We start from the raw sequence: 19,100 nt of genomic DNA, 5'->3' as shown, positions 1-19,100 counted from the left end.
CGGTGCATGGATGAGCCTTTGCGGGTTCTCTGACCGCCGGTTAGACCTTCCCATTCCTGCAGCTCAGCTAGCACTTCTGGAGGCTACCTCTCTTTGGTCTAATAACCGCCCACCCTCACCCCCACCTCCCAACCCTCCCACTCCCACTTAACACCACACACACACAAAGCAGAAGACATTGTCTGCAACATTCATTTGCTCTTCCCGGGGGTAGGTCATCAGAAAGCGGGACTTGCTTCGTGTGGTCTGAGTTACAACTGCTTTCCCCATGAGGCTGAGAAGCCTGTCCACCCAAATTCAGGTTTCTCCTTTCTGTAACAGAGTCATCACTGGTAATTAGTGAACACATTCCCCTGCAGCCCTGGCATCCGGTGGTCCATGGACTGGTTCTCACCAGTGCACTGTGAGTGGAAGTGAGGTGGCCACCTGTAGGCCGAAGCCTTTAGGAGGTAGCCACTTTCTCCTCCTTCTTCCTGGCTATGTGCAGAGGATTCTGTGCTCTGGGGCATGGGGAGTCACACCGATGAACCCTGCCTGCCAGTCAGGAACAACTGCTTTGTCCAATATGTGTACGAGAAATCAGTTACTGTGGAGTTAAGCCCTCGAGGCTTGGGGATGTATTTGCACAGCAGCTGGCGCTACTCTAAGCGATGGCTATACCTTACCTGTTCTAGAATATGGAAAGAGCAACAGCTCTTGAGGAGGTGGTGTCAGGACATTGCCTTCCTTTCCCCAGTATGGCACCCCCTCCTTACATAGCTCTCAGAAAAAGGGCATCACAGGAATTCCGTAACACTCACCTGTGCACTCAGCATATCTGGGGCTTTGGTGTGCACAGTACGCGGTTTTGGGGGAGGGGAGGAGGTGCCTCTGGGGCCCTGGTGTGTACATAATTGTAGGTGCCTCTGATGTAGGGGAGAGACATGAGAGTCGAATGTTAAAGCTGTATTGAGAGTCTGACACAGAAACCTGGCTGATCAGCGCAGCAGCGACCTACGGGAAGGTCCCCGCTGAAATCGAGGGATCTGCGGGCTGCGTTTCTTCCCGGACGGTTTGGGGAGGAATCTTTGCTGCTTATTCTGCCTATTGGAGGAACTGACTTTCCTGCGGTGCTGGGACCAAGGCTGCCACAACTTGCACCCTGTCAGAGAAGCTTAGAGCACTGCAGGCAGGGAACGTTCCCACCCGTCCTTGCAGGAGGCGGCCGTGAGGGTGTGGTGGGGGGGATGTCGGACGGAGTGCCGGCCACAGGAGTCGCCTTGGTGGAATAAAAGGCAACCGTGGAGCCACTGTCAGTGTGCCGACCGCCGTGGTGAATCGAGTCGGAAGGGAACCGGAGGCCTGCAGAGGAAGCAGTTAGGCACTTGCCAGAAATGTCAAAAAATGTGCCTCGGGAAGATTAATCTAGAAAAAATCAATACGGTGGCCGGCCTGGGGTCTGTGGGACAGAGAGGGGGCACCTTGTGGGTGTAGGGGGTGCTGGACGCAACCAGACCACCTACTGTCAGACGAGAGAACCCAGCTGGAGACTCTTCGTTGGCTGCCATCTTCCTGAGGGCACTGGAGTGCCAGCTCCTGAAGGAAAGGGCTTTGGCCCTCGCTCAGCTTTGCAAAAAATAAAATCTTGTTTCTGAAAACAGAAGAAAGAACTAAAAGAGGCCAGATCATCTCAAGAGGCTGTTCGCAATTGTGCTTTTCCATGCTCAAGCTCTCCGTGTATTCTACCTAGCAACTGGTGAGGGGTAGGCTCAGGAACGCTATTGGCTGGCTGACCCGCCGCCGGCCAATCCCGGGCTCCGGACCATCCTGGAAATCTTGGGACTCTTGTCACAGAGGCCACTGGGTCCCAGGTCCCCGGCTGCGCACAGTCACTGATGGGAGAAGAGGAAAAGTTTTCTCGGCTTTCGGGACAGTTTGCTCTCCGTCGCGACTGTGCCCCATGGGCGGGTCAGAGACAGGGACAACCAGAAAGTCGTCGTTTGAGCGTCAGCGGCGGGAGGAAGACGCGGATGCTGATTCTGGCGGGTGGGCAGGGACCCCGGGCAGCGCTCCGGCGGGGCGGGGGCGCGGACGGGACTGGGGGCAGAGGCGGGTCCCGGGAGGGGGCTTCTTGCCCCCCCCAACCCCCCGCGCTGGCCCCACCGGGTCGCACAGCCTGAGGCCAGGAGCAGGAGCGGGGCGGGGTGCAGAATATCAGGTGACAGCTGAAGAAACTCGCCTGTGGCAGAGAAGTAAGCCGAGCCGGGCGGGTCGTTGTTAGCGGGCTTACTCTGTGGAATGTTCGGTAGGTCTGTCCGCAGATGCCCAACCCGGAGACGGTACGGGTGCCAAGGACAGAAGTAGGGGCGCTGATGGCCCCTGTGCGAGTGTCAGGGCGTTTACCGGGATCAGGACCGTGGTGCCCCGTCTCTCTGCGCCCCCAGGCCTGCGGCCCCTTCCTCTGCTGGGTGACGCTCCCTGGCGCGATGGCGCGGGCGGCTCCGCTGCACGTCTCCCTGCCGGACTCCCTGCTCCTCTTCCCCCTGCTCGGCTGGTCTGCGCTGGCCTCAGGTAGGGGTGCTGCCACCGGCCCCTGTCAACGCAGGGACAGACCCCGCTGCCCGCGCGCAGAGCAGACCGAGGGGGCGCCGCGGCTGCGCTCTGTCGCCCTTCCCTGCGCACGCGCTCACTCCCACCGAGACTCAGGCAGCCCCAAGGAACCAAAATACCATTAAAGCTTTTAATTCACGTCAAGTATCACCGACGAGATAGTTAACATTCTTCATTCCCAATTTTCAAATTTGATATACGTAGTTCACATTTACAGCGCATTTCAGGTGGGACTAGCTAGTGGCGGCCACTTGGGACAGGGTAGATTTTCGCTGCGCCCCAGGCACTGGGCTCGAAGGGGACAGGGGCGAAGCTCTGTAAGCGCCAGGCGTGCGGGGAGCTCGAGACGTGCTTCTCCACACCATGTTCACCAAGCTCGAGCAGCCTCGGCACTTCCCCTGCTAGGTGTCTCTGCTGCCAACCAGCCCCAGCTCCTGGCCCGCAGAATCCTCAGCCCAGGAGGCCCATCTGTCTGTCCCCGGGAACGGCCGCTTCCCTTCCTGCGGTAGACATCTGTCCGATGGCCGGCGCCCCATCTGATTCTCTCCCTTTGTCGAACAGCCCAGTTTACTGTCGTGGGGCCAGCTGGTCCCATCCTGGCCATGGTGGGAGAAAACACCGTGTTGCACTGCCACCTGTCACCTGAGACAAGTGCCAAGGACATGGAGGTGCGGTGGTCCCGGTCTCAGTTCTCCTCGGTGGTGCTGGTGTACCAGGGCGGGCGGGAGAGGGCGGAGGAGCAGATGGAGCGGTACCGAGGACGAACAACCTTTGTGAGTGACGGCATTAGCAAGGGGAGCGTGGCGCTCATCATACACAACGTCACAGCTCACGACGAGGGCACGTACCGCTGTTATTTCCAACAAGGCAGGTCCTACGACGAGGCTGCCATGCGCCTGATGGTGGCAGGTACGTCCTTTCGCTTCACTTGGTTGCTTTTTCACGGTGTGACTCTGGGGGAAAGTTTCTCTCTGAACCTCAGGCCCACCGCAGACCAGCAGATTTTTGCCTAGAATCCCCTTAAAATGGGAAAACAGCATCCTCCTGCGTGAGGCCGAAGGAGCGGGTTCGCCCTGCTAAGCTGTAGGCCTCGAGCACACGCTGCAGCCTTGAGCAGCGGAGACCCTCTGACCCCTGCAAATTGTTCTCACGCTACTTCTTAGGGATCCCTAAGGGTCTTCGTCAGCAACTCACTTTACAATGAGACATCTTAGACGTATCCCTCTGTTCCCAGGCCTGGGCTCCGAGCCCCTTATTGAAATCAAGGGCCCCGAGGATGGGGGCGTCCGGCTGGAGTGCACGTCTGCGGGGTGGTACCCGGAGCCCCGCGCCGTGTGGAGGGGCCCTTACGGTGAGATCATGCCCGCCCTGGCGGAGGCTTACACCGCGGACACCGACGGCCTCTTCAGGGTCAGCATGGCCGTGATCGTCAGGGACTGCTCTGTGAGGAACGTGTCCTGCTCTGTCAACAACACCCTGCTCGGCCAGGAGAAGGACACTGTAATTTTTATTCCAGGTTAGTCCCTCGCACTCTGGAGCAGGGGTCTCCAACCCCCAGGCTGTGGACCGGTACTGCTCCGTGGCCTGTTAGGAACCGGGCCGCATAGCAGGAGGTGAGTGGAGGCGAGCGAGCCAGGTTTCACCTGTTTGCAGCCGCTCCCCAGCGCCAGCACCACCGCCTGGGCTCTGCCCCAGATCATCGTCATGAGAGCACTGGTCCCTGGTGCGGAAAAGCTTGCGCACTGCTGCTCTGGAGGCTTCCTGAGTGGAGGCGGGATGCTCGGCAGACAGACTGGGACGGGGGAGGGGGGCAGAAGGGTCCTGAGCCCTGAAGAGCAGAGGCTACAGCTGAGCTGAGGCCTCTCCCGTTGTCACAGGGGACCTTCATATAGTCTCAAAACATGTGAGTAGAAGCCTCTTCTCTGAGGGCAAATCTGATAGTTTTTTCCTTGTTATGGGTCTTATCCTGCAGCAAGTTTTAATCATTTAGGACAATCATAGAACTTAGAGCGTGGTATTGGCAGGTAGCTGTCTACACCTGGTGGTGCTCTATGCGTGGGCTTTCCCAAGGGGCAGAGCTGGGGAGAGTCTCCGGCTACAGACATTCATAAATCCATTCAACCAATACTTAGCAAGGGTCACACGTGTTCAAGGCACTGTGCTAGACACCAAAGATAAACCAGTGAACGAATGCATGAAGATCCCAACCCTCACGCGGCTCGCATTCTACAGCAGCAGAGTGATCGATAAGGAGGGAAATAACTAATGAAACTAATTAAATAAGTACTGTAGAAACAAATTAATCGGAAAAGGAGTTAAGGAGGGCTAGGGACACGGGATGTTATGATTATAAACAGGATGGTCACAGAGGGCTTCTCTGAAAACATGGCAGTTGGGCCAGTGAAGAATGAGCCACGCAGATACTTGAGGACTGAGCAGCCCAGGTCAGGGTGTCTGGATGGTCGAGTGGTCTAAGGCGCCAGACTCGAGTTCTGCTTCCCCCGAGCAGGCCAGGTAGCAGGAACGGCGCATGCAAAGGGCCTGAGACAGGAGCATGTCTGGCAGCTTCAAGGCCCCCGAAGAGGCAGGTGTGGATGGGATGGACCGTGCCAGGAGACTGGAAGGAGATGGATTCGGATTAGAAGTGGATCCAGAGCACACCAGGCAACGCAGGCCACAGATGGACTTCGGCTCTTAGTCTGGGTGAGATAGGAAACTCTGCAGGGTTTCGAGCAAGGAAACAGCATGATCTCACGGGGCTGCTGTGCCGAGGACAGACTGCACAGGCTGTGGGCGGAAGCAGGGAGGAGGGCATCGCAGTAATCCAGGTGAGGGTGATGGCGGCTTGCACCTGCATCATGGCTGTGGTGATTCAGCGCAGATGGTTAGCTTTCATTCATCCGGGTCCTTCCCACGCTGAGTCCAGGAGTTTATGCTTTTCTGTCTCCTTGGCCCTGTCAAATGACAAAAATAAGACAATTTAGTAATGAGTTTGGCGTCCTTTGTTCAAAGGAACATCACCCATGGACCAGGGGAGTGCAGGGTCTCATCAGCAGTGGGGACTCTTCCTGAGGGGTTTTGGGTAAGAGCAAGGGTTATGGAGGCAGAAAGGGGGTGTGACTGCCTAGGAGGTCAGGGTTCCTTGCAAAGCCAGCGGGTCCTGGCTTCCAGGGTGAGGGGAGCTGGGGTTGGTGGGTGTCGGGTTCTGCTGACAATGAGTGTTTCCCGTATGTACGAGCAGGCTGACTTAGGTGCAGATTTGTGACATGGGCCACTGAGGTGGCTCCATTCTGCAGGAGGAGCCAGTGAGGAGCCCGTGTCTCTCTCATCCCCTGGGGCCCCTGTGAGAGCCGGCAGAGCAGAGACAAGGTTCCTGAGGGGCCCTCGCCTGCGTCTCCGTTTCTCACTAACTGGAACGTGTTTCCAGCCCCCTCTCCAGAGTCCTTTATTCCCAGCACATCTCCCTGGATGGTGGCCCTGGCTGTCACCCTGCCTGCTCTGCTCCTCCTTGTCACCGGGAGCATCTGCCTCATCAGGAAACTCTGCAGGGAAAAAGAGACTATGTCAACAGAGAAAGATTTTGAAAATAAAGAAAAAGAAATTGCACGTAAGGAACTAGGGAGAGGATGTGTGGAAAAGGGGAAGGAACGGCTAAGAAAAGGTAAAGGAGGAGGAGGGTAGCCCGCTGTCAATCAAAGGACAGCGCCCAGAAGCCTGGGACCGAGCGGGTGGCAGTGGGGCTCGGCGCTCTCACGACCACGGCACTCGGGCACTCGACACTCAGGGCTCACGCCCCTCCGTTCTGCAGATGCCACGACCGTCCGCCTGGCTACGGGGAGCACTTTATTGCCGAGCGAAAGCAAACCTACATGAGTGAGGCCACTATCCAGCCACCTGGTCACACATGACTTCTAGAATCTGGATAATGCCCTGGGGGCCGGGGGCGGCAGTCCGCAGGAAGGTCTAGGTCGTCATCGTTTACTGCAGACTCGCTTTCTCTTAGTTCTTCTGTGGAGGACACTCAATCGCTTCTGTTTATTTTTCAGAGCAACTTCAAGAAGAATTGCGTAAGTCCGACATGTCGCCAAGTACCCGTGCGCAGTTTCTATGCTCGGTTCCCGTCACCTCCCGACGCTCACCTGTCTGTCTGTCCCCTTGCAGGATGGAGACGAGGCCTCTTACACGCCGGTAAGAGGGGCCTGGGACGTGCTCTCAGACCCTGAGCTTTCTGCCCACTAGCCAGTCGACAGGACAGAGGAGAAGGACGAGGGGGCCCAGGGCAGGCCGGGGGACAGCGGGGGCGGGGGCGGGGGCGGTGCGCAGCCAGCACCCCGCTAGGCACAGGCGCAGGTACCAGGCTGGCCAGGGAGCCCCGTTTCCTTCCCGCCATCCGTTCTGTTTCCGTGCAATCTCATCCACGATCACCAGAGGTCGACCCCACACAGCAGGTCTCCCCAGAGGGGACGTGTCGGCAGTTGTTGGTCTTCGGCTCCTGGGTGAATTGGAAAGAAGACGACGCTGCTCAGCTGTCCGTCACCTGGGGGAGGGCAGAGATGGCGCACTATCGCCATGTGTGGGTCGGGCAGTAAGCTCCTCTGAGCCTCTCTCAGGGGTGGACAGACGGGTGCCAGAAGCGCGTCCCGGGCCAGGAGGACGCTGGGCGGCATGCAGCCCACGAGGGGCGGGGCGCGGCTGGGCGGGGAAAGCACGCAGGGTCTAGTGCTGACCTAATGAGCACTTTGTCACCTTCTGCTCAAAAGCCCCAAAGAACCCGGGCTTTACCGGATGCCTCGGTACTGGGACCTTCCCACTTCAGGTGAATTTCAAAATTGTCACAGTGGGACATATCAGCATGGGGAAAGGAGAAAATGATTGTAACGTCTTAGAGGTGTGGGCCGACCCAGTAATGATGACTGCGGCGGGGGAGATGCCCAATATCAGGGTCTGAGGTGTTTCCGGTGCCCAGAGTGGTCACGACTGCAAACTCCAGACCCAGTTTGTCCAAGCAAACTGGAGGTGAATGGTCCTTCACCTTGGGCCAGACACACCTGAAGTGGCAGGTGGGCTTTGCGGGGCAGTGCCCTCCTCTCTCACCCTCCGAAGGGTGTCCTCGTTAGTCATCTAAGTCGGTTGTCACCTGGTCGAACTGGTGGGACAGAGGACCGAGGAAGGGATCCTTTGCTGGACAGCGTGTGCACAGGAGGAACTGGCCTCGGCTGCTTCGCTGGGAGCAGGGAGGGGACAGGACGTCATTGCTGGTTTAGGTCAAGTCATGAAGCTCCCAAAGAGAGTCCCGGAGGTCCTGTGTCTTGAATAGAAAGGGGGGCAGATCTGATAGTGGGGAGACGGCGGAACGGGGGTGGGGGCGGGGGAGATGGCGGAACCGCTCACTCCAGCCGCTTCGCCGAACTTCCCGCCGAGGCCCAGCTACCCTCGCCCTGCGGCCACGCTCCCGGCCTCGGGTCACGGAGCAGCCTCCGTCCCCGCCAGGCGGCGAGTCCTCGAGATCGGGGTCGAGGGGCCTTCACGGGAGAAGCTGCCACAGGGCTGGGGGGCGGGTCTCGGGTACCGGGAGTCGCTCGGTCTCCTGCGCCCCCAGGCCTGAACCCGAGACTTCCCCGCAGCCGACGTCACCTTGGACGGGGACACCGCGCACCCCGAGCTCTTCCTGTCGCAGGACCGCAGGGGCGTGAGGCGGGGCCCCCGCCGGCAGAGCGTGCCCGACACCGAGGACAGGTTCGACTGCCGGCCGTGCGTCCTGGGCGCGGACCGCTTCGCCTCGGGGCGACACTGCTGGGAGGTGGAGGTGGCGCGCGCGATGGTGTGGGCCGTGGGCGTGTGCAGGGACAGCGCGCCGAGGAAGGGGGAGGCGCTGCTGGTGCCTCGGAATGGCTTCTGGACCCTGGAGCTGTTCGGGAGCCAGTACCGGGCCCTGTCCTGCCCCGAGCAGACCCTGCCGCTGCGGGGGCGCCTCCGCCGCGTGGGCGTGTTCCTGGACTACGAGGCCGGGGACGTGTCCTTCTACAACGCGGTGGACAGGTTGCACATCTACTCGTGTCCCCGCTCGCTCTTCTCCGGGCCGCTCAGGCCCTTCTTCAGGCTGGGCTCTGATGACGGCCCCCTATTCGTCTGCCCGGCATTCACGGGCTCCCGGGGACTCGCGGTGCCTGAGGGAGGCCTGGTCCTTCACAGGCCGGGGATCCGCCACCGCCGGGACCAGTTCCCGGGTCTCAGAGCTCAGAGCGAGGCCGAGAAGCCCCGGCCACAGCCGGGCCCCTGAGGACAGCGGCGCTGCCAGCGCCCCCCAACGCCCTCCTCAGCCCCGGCCCCTGGCCCCCCCCACTCCGCTCCCAGCCAGGAAGAAAGTGCGAGAAAGTGACAGGCCGAAAACGTGCTTGTGGCATGTGCAGCGTGGCTCTCGAGTTGACATCAGACTCTGCAGACTTGGGGTGAGGGCGACAGGGCGTAGCAGGACCTAAGAGGAGGGGGCCACCGCAGGGCCTCTTCAGGGGCAGGGGCCGCGGTGGAGGTCGGTGATAGACAGGAGGCACCAGGGAGCTGAGAGGGGCCACGGCTGTGGGGGTGGGGTGCCCACTGGGGCAGCCAAGGGGTCCAAATCCACCCCACCCCCAGGATTTCCAGCCCCACAGTAAAGCTCCCCGGGCCTGGACCTGGGACACAGAGGGTGAAAGACAGGACATGTCTGCATCTGGCCAGGCTCCGGGGCCCTGCAATAAACAAAGGGAGCACTCAGTGACAGACCAGCCTGAGGCTCAGGGGCCCAGCTGAGCAGGCAGCGGTGGCCGTAGATAAACTCGGGGGCCAGGCTCCGTGGGGAGAGCAGCACTGCCAGCTTGCTGGCGTCAGGATGCCTTTCCGTCCTCAATAATTATTGAGGACCCCAAGGCCACTTTGCTCATTGTGCTTATATCTGTCAACATTTAGTACGTTGGACTGGAAAAGCTTTAAAGATATAGTTAATAATATTTAAATGTAATTTAAATATGTTTAAAGTAGTTAAAACGGATTATAAGCTAATAGAAACAATGTTTTGTGAAAGATAACTTGTTTGCAAAGCAAAATAAATGTTAGTGATGTGTGTGAAACTGTTTAATGTGTTTTGCATCTTATGTCTGGCTCAGTAGAAGACTGAATTCTCGTATTCGTTGACATAAGAATGTCCAAACCTGTAGAAAAATGTATAAGAGTTTGAGCCGAACTCACGACATGCCCGGAAGTGAGATCTCGAATACTCCCAAGAATAAGTTTTTTGTAGGGAGCTAAAGCTCCCAAAATTCAAAAGAGTGCATGGATTACCTCGGGAGGCCTGCTTGCATAAAAAAGAGAAAAGGCTGGTTCTGTGGAATTCCAGGAAGAAGAACATTAAGTATAGAAAAAGGGAGTGTCGAAGGGAGTGTCGATTGTACCTGATCTTCAGGATGTTACTTTAATTATGTTATCCTGGGATACACAAAGGAACAGATTATGTATAAAAAGGAGCATGAGAAATAAACTGGGAGAGACAGTTGTGAGATCTGTTCTCCCTCCTGCACCCCTGTCTGTCTGCTCTTTTTTCTCAGTCCCCGCTCCCCCATTCAGGGACCTGGTTTGACTTGGTCGGCTGGTTTCCAACAGTTTTTCAGCCCCCCTTATGCGTTTGGAATGAGGGAGGGAAGGTCAGAGGTCACATGAAGGTGGGGTGCAGACAGCTCGGGAGACCCCGGGCTCCTGGGAGGGTGGCTGCGCTCTGGGAACCTGACAAAGAGGTTTGCTCCTGGCATTTCAGGGGCATGTGAGCTAGATGCACGGGGACAATGGGCGGGGCCGGCTTCCGAGCCTTTTGTTAATTCGAGGAACTCTCCACTGCAAAACACCTCCAGGAATGACTCAGAGAAGCCACCCTCAGCCCCTTCTCCCCAGGGCACGTTCCAGCTCCTTCCGCCCCACTAGCCCTCTTCTGCACAGAACCCCAGCCCCATCTACTCCAGGCTCCCCACATCCCCGCCTTCCCTCTACGTAAGCCAACTCTGTGGTGGTACCACGCACGCAGATTTAACGCGGGCCCCAATGGGGGAAGTCTGTCAGTGTGATGTCGACGTGTCATTAGGTCATATCTGATCGGTACCAGGCGCCAGCCCTGTGTGCCCCCAGGAAAGACCGGCTGGCTGCAAGCCAGCCACGGAATCCAGTGCTGTACACGACGCCATGCTCCCCGGTCCTTTGCCTTCACCAGGTTTAGCTACACGCAAAATAGATGAGCCCAAGACCCCGAGCCACGGCCGTCCGCCAGGGCAGCCCCACGATTCATGGGAACCCGGCAGCTGGAAAGAGACAGCGCTGTTACCTGCAGGCCTGAGGGCTGCTGAGGGCTGAGACAACCACATCTCCCCCCACCCCCAGCCCCAGTTCTGCCAGCGGGTGGGTTGGCCGTGGGCAGGAAGGGAGAAGCGGCTGAGAGGAAGGAAGCGGGAGAGGAGCAGACCCTTCAGCATTGTCCCGACCAGACTAAGGCACCTGCACTTGGTACAGGGGTCGCTAGGAACGTGTCTGGACTTTTAAGCAAAAAGGGTGACGTGATCACCTTTGCATTTGGGAAGTCATTTTCCTGCATTCTGGTGGGTCAACTGGGCGATTACCTTTTGTTGGTCTTAATCACAGTCCCAGTTAAAAGGCCAAGAACAAACTGGAGTGGTAAAGGATCTTTGCCACAAATATAATACGGAGCTGACATCTCCAGTTTATAAAAAGCTCATACAGATTGATAAGGAATGTGAGGAAACAACCAGACCTATTCGCCCGCCCATCAGTGATGGTGAGAAGGACCCCACCACACACACACACACACACACACACGCACGCACGCGCACATGCACGCACGCACACACTCAGGAATTACGTGAGCAGATCAGTCGCCTTGGTGGTGAGACAGATTCAGCGTTTCAGGGAGGCACCATGGCTATAAACCCACACCCTGTGACCTGATATCTGTATTTCTGGGAATTTATCAGAAAGTGTATCAGGAAGCTACAAAGATGCAGACAAAGTCTTACGTGTGAAGTGCGCTTTTGTAATACACAACTAAGATGTTCCACTCGGGAATCAGAAGAATCGACAACACGATGTTATGTGGCTGTCGAGGTTTCGCACTACACCAGGCCTCATCCGTTCTGCCTTTCATGACATAAAGCCGGGCGGACATGCGCTGAAATGCGGAAACGGGCTGTCATTAGTCGGAAGCATTTCGGGTGATTTCTACTTTTAAAAAATCTTTTCCCACATTTTTAAATGTTTCCATAACAATAACAGGTTTAGCCCCAAATAAGGAAAAGTTGCTTTCGGGGGAGGCAGCTCTGGGCCCCGAAAACTGCATCACACAGAGGCGTCCGCAGCCCAGTGAACAACAGAATGGCGCGCTGCTGAGTGCTTGACATGCTTAATCTCATTGGATCGCGCATCCCCTCTCGGAAGAAAGTTACTAACAGTATTCCCGCCATAGAGACATAAGGCCCGCTGCAGGCAGGGAGGGGCGAGTGGGTGGCCTGGCTCCTCACGGCATCCAGGGCTTTCCCCGACCTCCGCCTTCTCTTTTCACTCTACCGGCTCTTGCTTAGTCCAGCTCATCCGCTCATCCGCGCAGGTCCTCGCTCTGAGCTGCAGACCACAAGTGCTCTGTCCCTTCCTCTGTTGGAAACCGACCCTTCTTTTGCAAAGTAAACGCTTGGGGGCGGGGGCATGGGGGCTGGCTTTCCGCGAGCACCGCCCCTTCCTCCTCCCGCTGGCTTTAACTTTGCCCCTGGGGCCACAGCCAGGTTCTCACTTGGTGGCAGTGGCTTCTTGGTGCCTTTTCCTCCAAGATCTGAGGTTAGTATCGGTGATTCCTCTCAACCGCCAAGGGCAGCGGGCAGGAGGCATCTCTTGTCCCCCTGTCCCTTCCTTCCTGAGTCCCAGGCGCCCTGCTCTTCCCGCCCTCCGCTCCCCTTTCCCATCGGGTCTTTTTCCCCCTTTTCTCCCCCATTTCGTTCCCCTGGACCCCACCTGCGCCTCCACCGCTTCATCTCTATTATCACCGCGAAAAGCAAAACCAAATTCCTGTGTTCGGAAGAAAAGCGTTTCAAGGCAGTGGTTCCCCAGATCTGGGCACCCCAATTGTGGGCACTGCACCTTACAGTTACGTCTCCCGAGTCCCCTTGGGGTTTGGGGGCCCATGTGGCTGTTCTGTGCAGGCCGGACCTGCCTCGGGGCGGGGGCGGGGAGGCCTGCACTGCGGGGCCCGGCCGGCGGTGAGGCCTGCGGCACACGGCCTTGCGCACTGCGCGGGTGGGAAAGGCCCTTGCGGGGGCCGTGGGGAGGCGGGGCGAACAGTGACCCAGGCCCCCTCCTGTCCCTTCGTGTCCCGACAGACTCCAGCACAGGGGGAGATGGCCGCCATCCCAGCCCCCCGCCTCGGCGTGCGTCTGCTGGCGCTCACGCTCCTGCAGCTGCCTGGCCTGCATTTCGGTGGGTCTCCCCTGTGCCCCTCTCCTCTCTCGGGCCTGCAGGGTAGAGATGTCTCAGTAAGTGTAAACAGTCCCACTTGGGCCCCCCCTTGCGACGACCACTGGGGTCCAGACGGACACTGCCACCGTCAGAGGAATAAGAGAAACGGCAGGAGAGACGGCCCTTGGGCGGGAACCGGTCTCGCCGGCCCTGGGCCCCCGTGCCGACGGCCTGTCCGCCCCTCTCGGTTCTGGCAGCACCCTTCGACGTGATCGGGCCCCCAGAGCCCATCCTGGCCATGGTGGGCGAGGCCGCCGAGCTGCCCTGCCACCTGTCCTCCAACGAGAGCGCGGCGCACATGGAGCTGCGCTGGTTCCGGGAGCAGGTGTCGCCGGCCGTGCTGGCGCACCGCGACGGAAGCGCACAGGACGCGGAGCAGATGGCCGCGTACCGGGGCAGAGCCGAGCTGGTGCAGGACGACATCGCCCAGGGCCGCGTGGCCCTAAGGATCCGACCGGTCCAGGCCTCGGACGACGGGGAGTACCGCTGCTTCTTCAGGCAGAACGACCACTACGGGGAGGCCAGCGCGCGCCTGAAGGTGGCAGGTGAGCCCAGCGGGTCGGCCTCCCCCGCGGCTCCCAGGGGCGCACATCTTCCTGTGGGTCTGTCTCCTAGGAAACCCGCAGATTCAATCCCCGCATCCCTTTTAGGGCCTGGCATCAGGAGAGTCTCTTTCTGAGCTGTGTTTCCTACAGTGAAAACTGGGGAAGCATCTATCCAACACGGATTTTGCAAGAATGAAATAAAATTAGACAATATAGGAGAAACCGCTTTGTCAATTCTAAAAGCATCGCATGCTTTTACAATATTATTACTGTACCTCGGCCTGCTCTAGATCGTATGCTATGTGAATATATTTTTTAAAGCGGCAGCCCTTTCCATGAAAAATACACCTTCTCACGGATACACGTGAACTTGGAGTGTGGATTTCGACCAGTGGTTGTGGACATGCATTTAATGACTTTCCTGCAGCCTAGTGTTTTTCTGTATTTGGGGAAATAAGTAGGCTGAACCAACAGGAAAAGCGGGTGTAGATTTGTGTTAGGACATAATCGTGCGAGGGAAGTCGAGGCTGAAAACATTTAAGAAAATCCTTGAATCAGCATCACAGCTAAAGGAGATTTAAATTGTCAGCTGTGAGCTCAGCGCCAAAGCCCTCCGCTCCCCCTTCTCCTCTAGGACGCTCCTTCTCGGCTCGGCCTTAAATACCTGGCCCTAGCTCTCCTCTTCCCAGCGCCTCACATAAGCGCGCTGGCCACAGAGCCCCCTCCCACCTCTGGATTCCCAGCCTGGACCGCTGACCCGCCAGCAGCCATGGGGCTCGCTGTCCTGCCGACTGGACTAGCACCCCGCGCCTGCCCACCGGGGCCCTGCCCACATTCCACACCCTCCATCCCCACACAGAGCCGCTCTCTCATGAGGTTGTGGGGCCCCTTTTATTTATGCCTCAGTTTCTTCATGTGATGAAATGAGGAGATGGATCCCCTCGTCCCCTCTCCCCGCGCTATGTCCCTCGAGCCCCGCAGCTCTCTGGTTGTGGGGCTCCCTGAAGGGTGTCCACTGAAAGAGAAAGACTGGCTTCTCTCTCCGCAGCTCTGGGCTCCAACCCCCACATCCACATGGGGGTGCAGGAGAGCGGGGAGACCCGGCTGGAGTGCACCTCCGTGGGGTGGTACCCAGAGCCCCGGGTGCAGTGGAGGACTCCCCGAGGAGAGACGTTTCCATCCGCGTCAGAGTCCAGGAGCCCCGACGCGCAGGGCCTCTTCACGGTGGCAGCCTCCGCGGTCATCACAGACAGCTCCGTGGAGAGTGTGTCCTGCCATGTCTGGAACCCCCTGCTTGGCCGGGGCAAAGAAGCAGAGATTTCCGTGGCAGGTCAGTGACACCGGAGCCGGGCCCCTACCTGACACAGAGGCGGGGCCACCTCATCCGGGACGGCGGCCCGGCAGGACCCGTGGCCGAGGGTCCACTTTCCCCCTCAACTCCTGACCACTCACGGGGGCCCCACACACTTCGCCTGAAGAGTAAAGATTCTTCAGGCATAAACTCTGCCAAGGCCTCAGAAATTCCAGCTTTTCCGTCTTCGGAGATACGCCTCAGCTGGAGAAGCTTCATTCTGGGGGCCTTCCTGGCCCAGAGACCCTCCTGGAGGACGCGGGAAGACTGAGCTGCCCCCTGGCCCGCGCTCTGGCCCCCTTTCTCCTCCCCGCCCCAGACGACAGCTCGTCTGGGCTCCCCCCCTTCTCAGGGAAGCGAATCTCCTTGTTCCTCCCCAAACGCTACCTCAGGTCCAGGCAGGAACTGTTCCTCTTTCTCTGGTCATTGAGTCCCATGCTGCTGCCCACAGAGGGGACATTTCCCCTTCCCCGTCAACTTCCCCATCCCCTTGGCTCCCATCCTGCATTGATCGTGAGGGAGCAACTTCCACGATGACATGAATTGGTCCATTATCTTCTTTCTTTCACAGGTTCTGTCCCCAGGTGGCCCTTGTTCGTCTTCTTCCCTCTTTCTCTGCTCTCTCTTCCCCAAGATCAAACTTTTTCTGAAAAGCTTCTGTGGCACTGGACGGGCTGTTTTCGCCTGGGGAGGAGTGGGAGGGGCCCTGTTCATCCCCGCTGTGCAAGGAGAGTTGGACTTGCTCAATGTTTCTCAACAAATGTCCTCCTTGGGGGGTTTGTTTCAGCTCCCTTCTTCCCAAGGCTGACCCCGTGGGCGGTGGCTTTGGCCGTCATCTTGGTGGTCCTAGGAATTCTCATCATCGGGTCCGTGTTCTTCACCTGGAGGCTATACCGGGACCGATCCGGGCAGAGGAAGGGTGAATTCAGCTCCACAGGTACGTCGTTGAACCCCAGGCTGCTTGTTGGGTGAGGTTGGAGCCGCGTCCTCCGGGACAATGGTCAGTGGAAGATGTCTGACTCTTGAGTTCTGCAAGGCAGAGGGGACTGCGAGACTCCTAGAATCGCTCGTACCCAATATGAGGGAAGACGAGGGTTGGGGGCAGAAGGGGTCAGACGGGTTCTAACCGGGACACTAGACGTTTCCTCGCTACTTGCCCCAAGGCACTGTCCTCACTGCTAACACGATTTCCCAGCTAGGGAGGAAAGGTCTGGCCTCCAGCCTGTAGGGACTTCCTGCGTCTTTCTTAGAAGAGAGGACATAACCCTTGCTTTTCATTATCGACCGTGATTCTGCAATCAGGTAGTCATGACACACAGCTATTCCCGTGTGTGTTTCTCACACCATGTCCCCTCCCTCACGTCCCTTACAGAAGGTCACTGGGCATTTCTGTTTCTTTTTCAGAGAACCTCCTGGAAGAGCTCAGTAAGTTCTACCTTCCTGTCACCACCCCGCCCACATGGGCTTCCGGTTCTTATTGTAAGACCTGTCAGTGCCCCTCTCTCTCTCTCTCTCTTTCTCTCTCCCTCTCTCTCTCCCTCTCTCCCTCTCCCTCTCTCCCTCTCTCCCTCTCTCCCTCTCTCCTCTCTCCCTCTCCTCCCCTCTCTCTCTCTCCCTCTCTCCTCTCTCCTCTCCCTCTCTCCCTCTCTCTCTCACGCACCTCTCTCTCTCTCATTGCAGAGTGGAAAAAGTCAACACTTCACGCAGGTCAGTGGCTGCCAACTTCTCAAGGGCTCTGGGGCTCCATCTCCCATGGATTCAAAGTCCTATAATACTTGGGAATAAGGACAGTAACACATTTTAGTGATTTAGGTGATGAAGACAGAGAGGGGAGAGGGGATGGCAAGTGGCCTCAACATTTCCTTGAGGCAAATAGAGGCCCTCGGAAGATGACTCGGAGACAAGCCCCCTCCGACAGGGTCCCATTAGGCACTGGGGACAGGCAGCTCATCCATCACCCTGCGGCTGTCGATGGAAGAGGCGAACAGAGGCAGCTGAGCCAGCCGACCCACCAGCCAGCCAGCCCTGCTCCAAGGAGACCTGCCAGCTCCTAGAGCTGTGCCCGGCCTCTGTGGGAGGGGGCGAAGGGTAGGAATGATGGGCCTTGCAACCTCTGACGCTCCACGCTCAGACTCGCTCTCTCCCTGTCTCTAGTTGATGTGACTCTGGACCCAGACACCGCCCACCCCCATCTCTTTCTGTATGAGGGTTCCAAAGCTGTCCGGCTGGAAGATTCGCGTCAGAAAGTGCCCGAGAAGCCGGAGAGATTCGACTCCTGGCCCTGCGTGCTGGGTCGGGAGGCCTTCAGCTCCGGGAGGCATTACTGGGAGGTGGAGGTGGGGGACAGGACCGACTGGGCCATCGGGGTGTGCAGGGAGGACGTGCCGAAGAAAGGGTTCGACCCCATGACTCCGGAGAATGGGTTCTGGGCGGTGGAGCTGTATGGAAATGGGTACTGGGCCCTCACCCCACTCCGGACCCCCCTTCCGCTGGCAGGACCGCCCCGCCGGGTGGGGGTCTTCCTGGACTACGAGTCGGGAGACATTTCCTTCTACAACATGACTGACGGGTCCCACATCTACACTTTCCCCGACTCCTCTTTCTCTGGCCCCCTCCGGCCCTTCTTCTGCCTGTGGTCCTGTGGCAAAAGGCCTCTGACCATCTGTCCCGTCACGGACGGGCTCAAGGGCATCACGGTGGTTGCCGATGCCAAGGACCCTTCTAGGGAGATCCCACTGTCCCCCATGGGGGAGGATGCTGTCCCTGGGGACACAGAGACCCTCCATTCTAAACTAATCCCTACCCAGCCCAGCCCAGGGGCACCATAAGGAGTGTCCCCGCTCGGCTCCTCCCCTCGCTCTAGCCCCTCTCCCCAGCACCCCTGAAGCTCCGGCCGCCAGTGGCCCCATTTCTTCCTGCTGCATCGGGCATCACTCTTCTCGGGGGGTGGTGTTGCTGTGGCTGGAGTGTGGGCTGGGGGACCTCATCTATTCAGGACCAGTAACTCGGCGGGCAGGGGGTGACTCTTCAACTGCTTTGGTGATCCTGGCCCCGGAGGCCAAGCCCTGTAGGGAGGGACTCAGACGCCCTCAAGGACAGCTCGGAGGTGGAGACGGGTTAGGCTGGCATGTGATGATGACAGAAACATCCCGGTGCCCAGAGAAGGGGCAGGCAGCGGAAGCCACTTTAGGCAAGCAGAAGCCCCAGAGTGTCTGGGAACGAAGATCCGAGGCCGAACTCCCGTAAAGGGGCCAGGAGACGACCCGGTGATGGAGCAGCGCGGCGGGGTCCCGGCCTGCTCCGAGGGTCTCGGGGCCTGTGTCTCAGACTTTCCAAGGGGTGAAGGAACTAGCCCTACTAGTGGGGTCTGAGTGACTGGCAGGGGGAGCAGGGAAGGGGTGAAATGGGGAGGGCTAGGAGGTCCGACAGAGGGTGCGGCCCAGCAGAGGTTTTAGGCAAAGCCCAAAGCCGTGGGCGCGGCCAGTGTTGGGCCCTCCTCTCTGCGCCCGCTTGGCCTGGGGCTCATCGCTCCTCACCGTGTGGGCTCCACAAGGTCCCGGTTCTCCTCCTCCTCATGATCTAGAACCTCCCCATCTCAGAGGCACCTCCAGGAACCACCCCTCAGTGACCCCACGTCATCGGCCGCTGTCTCAGCCTCACACCTCTCCGCCCTCACGCCAACGTCCTATTTAACCCCCTCAAACATGCCTTCGGTTAGTGCCACCTGCCACTCCAAGCCCCGTTCACTCTCTCCCCACACGGCCTCCCTATACTGTGCTTCTCGGGGTCCTCTGAATGCTGCCTTGTCGGCTCAGCATGGCCGGGCTGGTGGCACCTGTCTGTTCGCATCCTCCTGTATGTGTGTGGCTGTCTCGCCCGCAGACTGCAAATCTACCCTGCTCACGCCTCCCGCGTCCGGCGCGTTGTTCCAGTTTCCGGGACAGATGTCACCCGTGGTCGCCCCCTAATAAATGAGTCTGTCTGACTGCCGAAAGCGGCATCCGTGCTGACCTTCCTATCTCAACGAGCGGAGCCGAAGCGCCAGCAGGGACGCCGTGGGGGTGCTGCTGGCCGGGCGG

At 58.7% G+C, this 19,100-nt stretch overlaps 1 protein-coding gene across 3 annotated transcripts; it reads left to right on the top strand.

Moving 5' to 3' along the window:
* The first annotated feature begins 1,635 nt into the window (after positions 1 to 1,635).
* LOC120606143 (butyrophilin subfamily 1 member A1-like) lies at positions 1,636 to 19,015 on the top strand. Of its 3 annotated transcripts, XM_039867286.1 has the most exons (14): positions 1,637 to 2,025; positions 2,424 to 2,550; positions 3,151 to 3,498; positions 3,824 to 4,105; positions 6,017 to 6,196; positions 6,636 to 6,777; positions 8,214 to 8,325; positions 12,990 to 13,086; positions 13,323 to 13,670; positions 14,719 to 15,000; positions 15,809 to 15,958; positions 16,426 to 16,446; positions 16,702 to 16,728; positions 17,176 to 19,015. In XM_039867286.1, exons 2-14 carry the CDS (start codon positions 2,466 to 2,468, stop codon positions 17,847 to 17,849), a joined length of 2,748 nt encoding a protein of 915 aa, XP_039723220.1. In that variant the 5' UTR covers positions 1,637 to 2,025; positions 2,424 to 2,465; the 3' UTR covers positions 17,850 to 19,015. The 3 variants fall into 3 exon arrangements, with proteins under 3 accessions (XP_039723222.1, XP_039723220.1, XP_039723221.1); XM_039867287.1 differs by lacking the exons at positions 1,637 to 2,025; positions 2,424 to 2,550; positions 3,151 to 3,498; ... (2 more) ...; positions 6,636 to 6,777; positions 8,214 to 8,325 and adding an exon at positions 12,381 to 12,450; XM_039867288.1 differs by lacking the exons at positions 12,990 to 13,086; positions 13,323 to 13,670; positions 14,719 to 15,000; ... (2 more) ...; positions 16,702 to 16,728; positions 17,176 to 19,015 and having other exon boundaries at positions 1,636 to 2,527; positions 3,125 to 3,498; positions 6,029 to 6,196; ... (1 more) ...; positions 6,751 to 6,777; positions 8,214 to 9,011.
* Positions 19,016 to 19,100: the final 85 nt, after the last annotated feature.

This window comes from Pteropus medius, unplaced genomic scaffold (assembly GCF_902729225.1).
Source record: "Pteropus medius unplaced genomic scaffold, Ma_sr-lr_union100, whole genome shotgun sequence".
Taxonomy (NCBI): domain Eukaryota; kingdom Metazoa; phylum Chordata; class Mammalia; order Chiroptera; family Pteropodidae; genus Pteropus; species Pteropus medius.
Note: the sequence above shows the minus strand (reverse complement) of the source record. Positions and strands in the feature narration are given on the sequence as shown.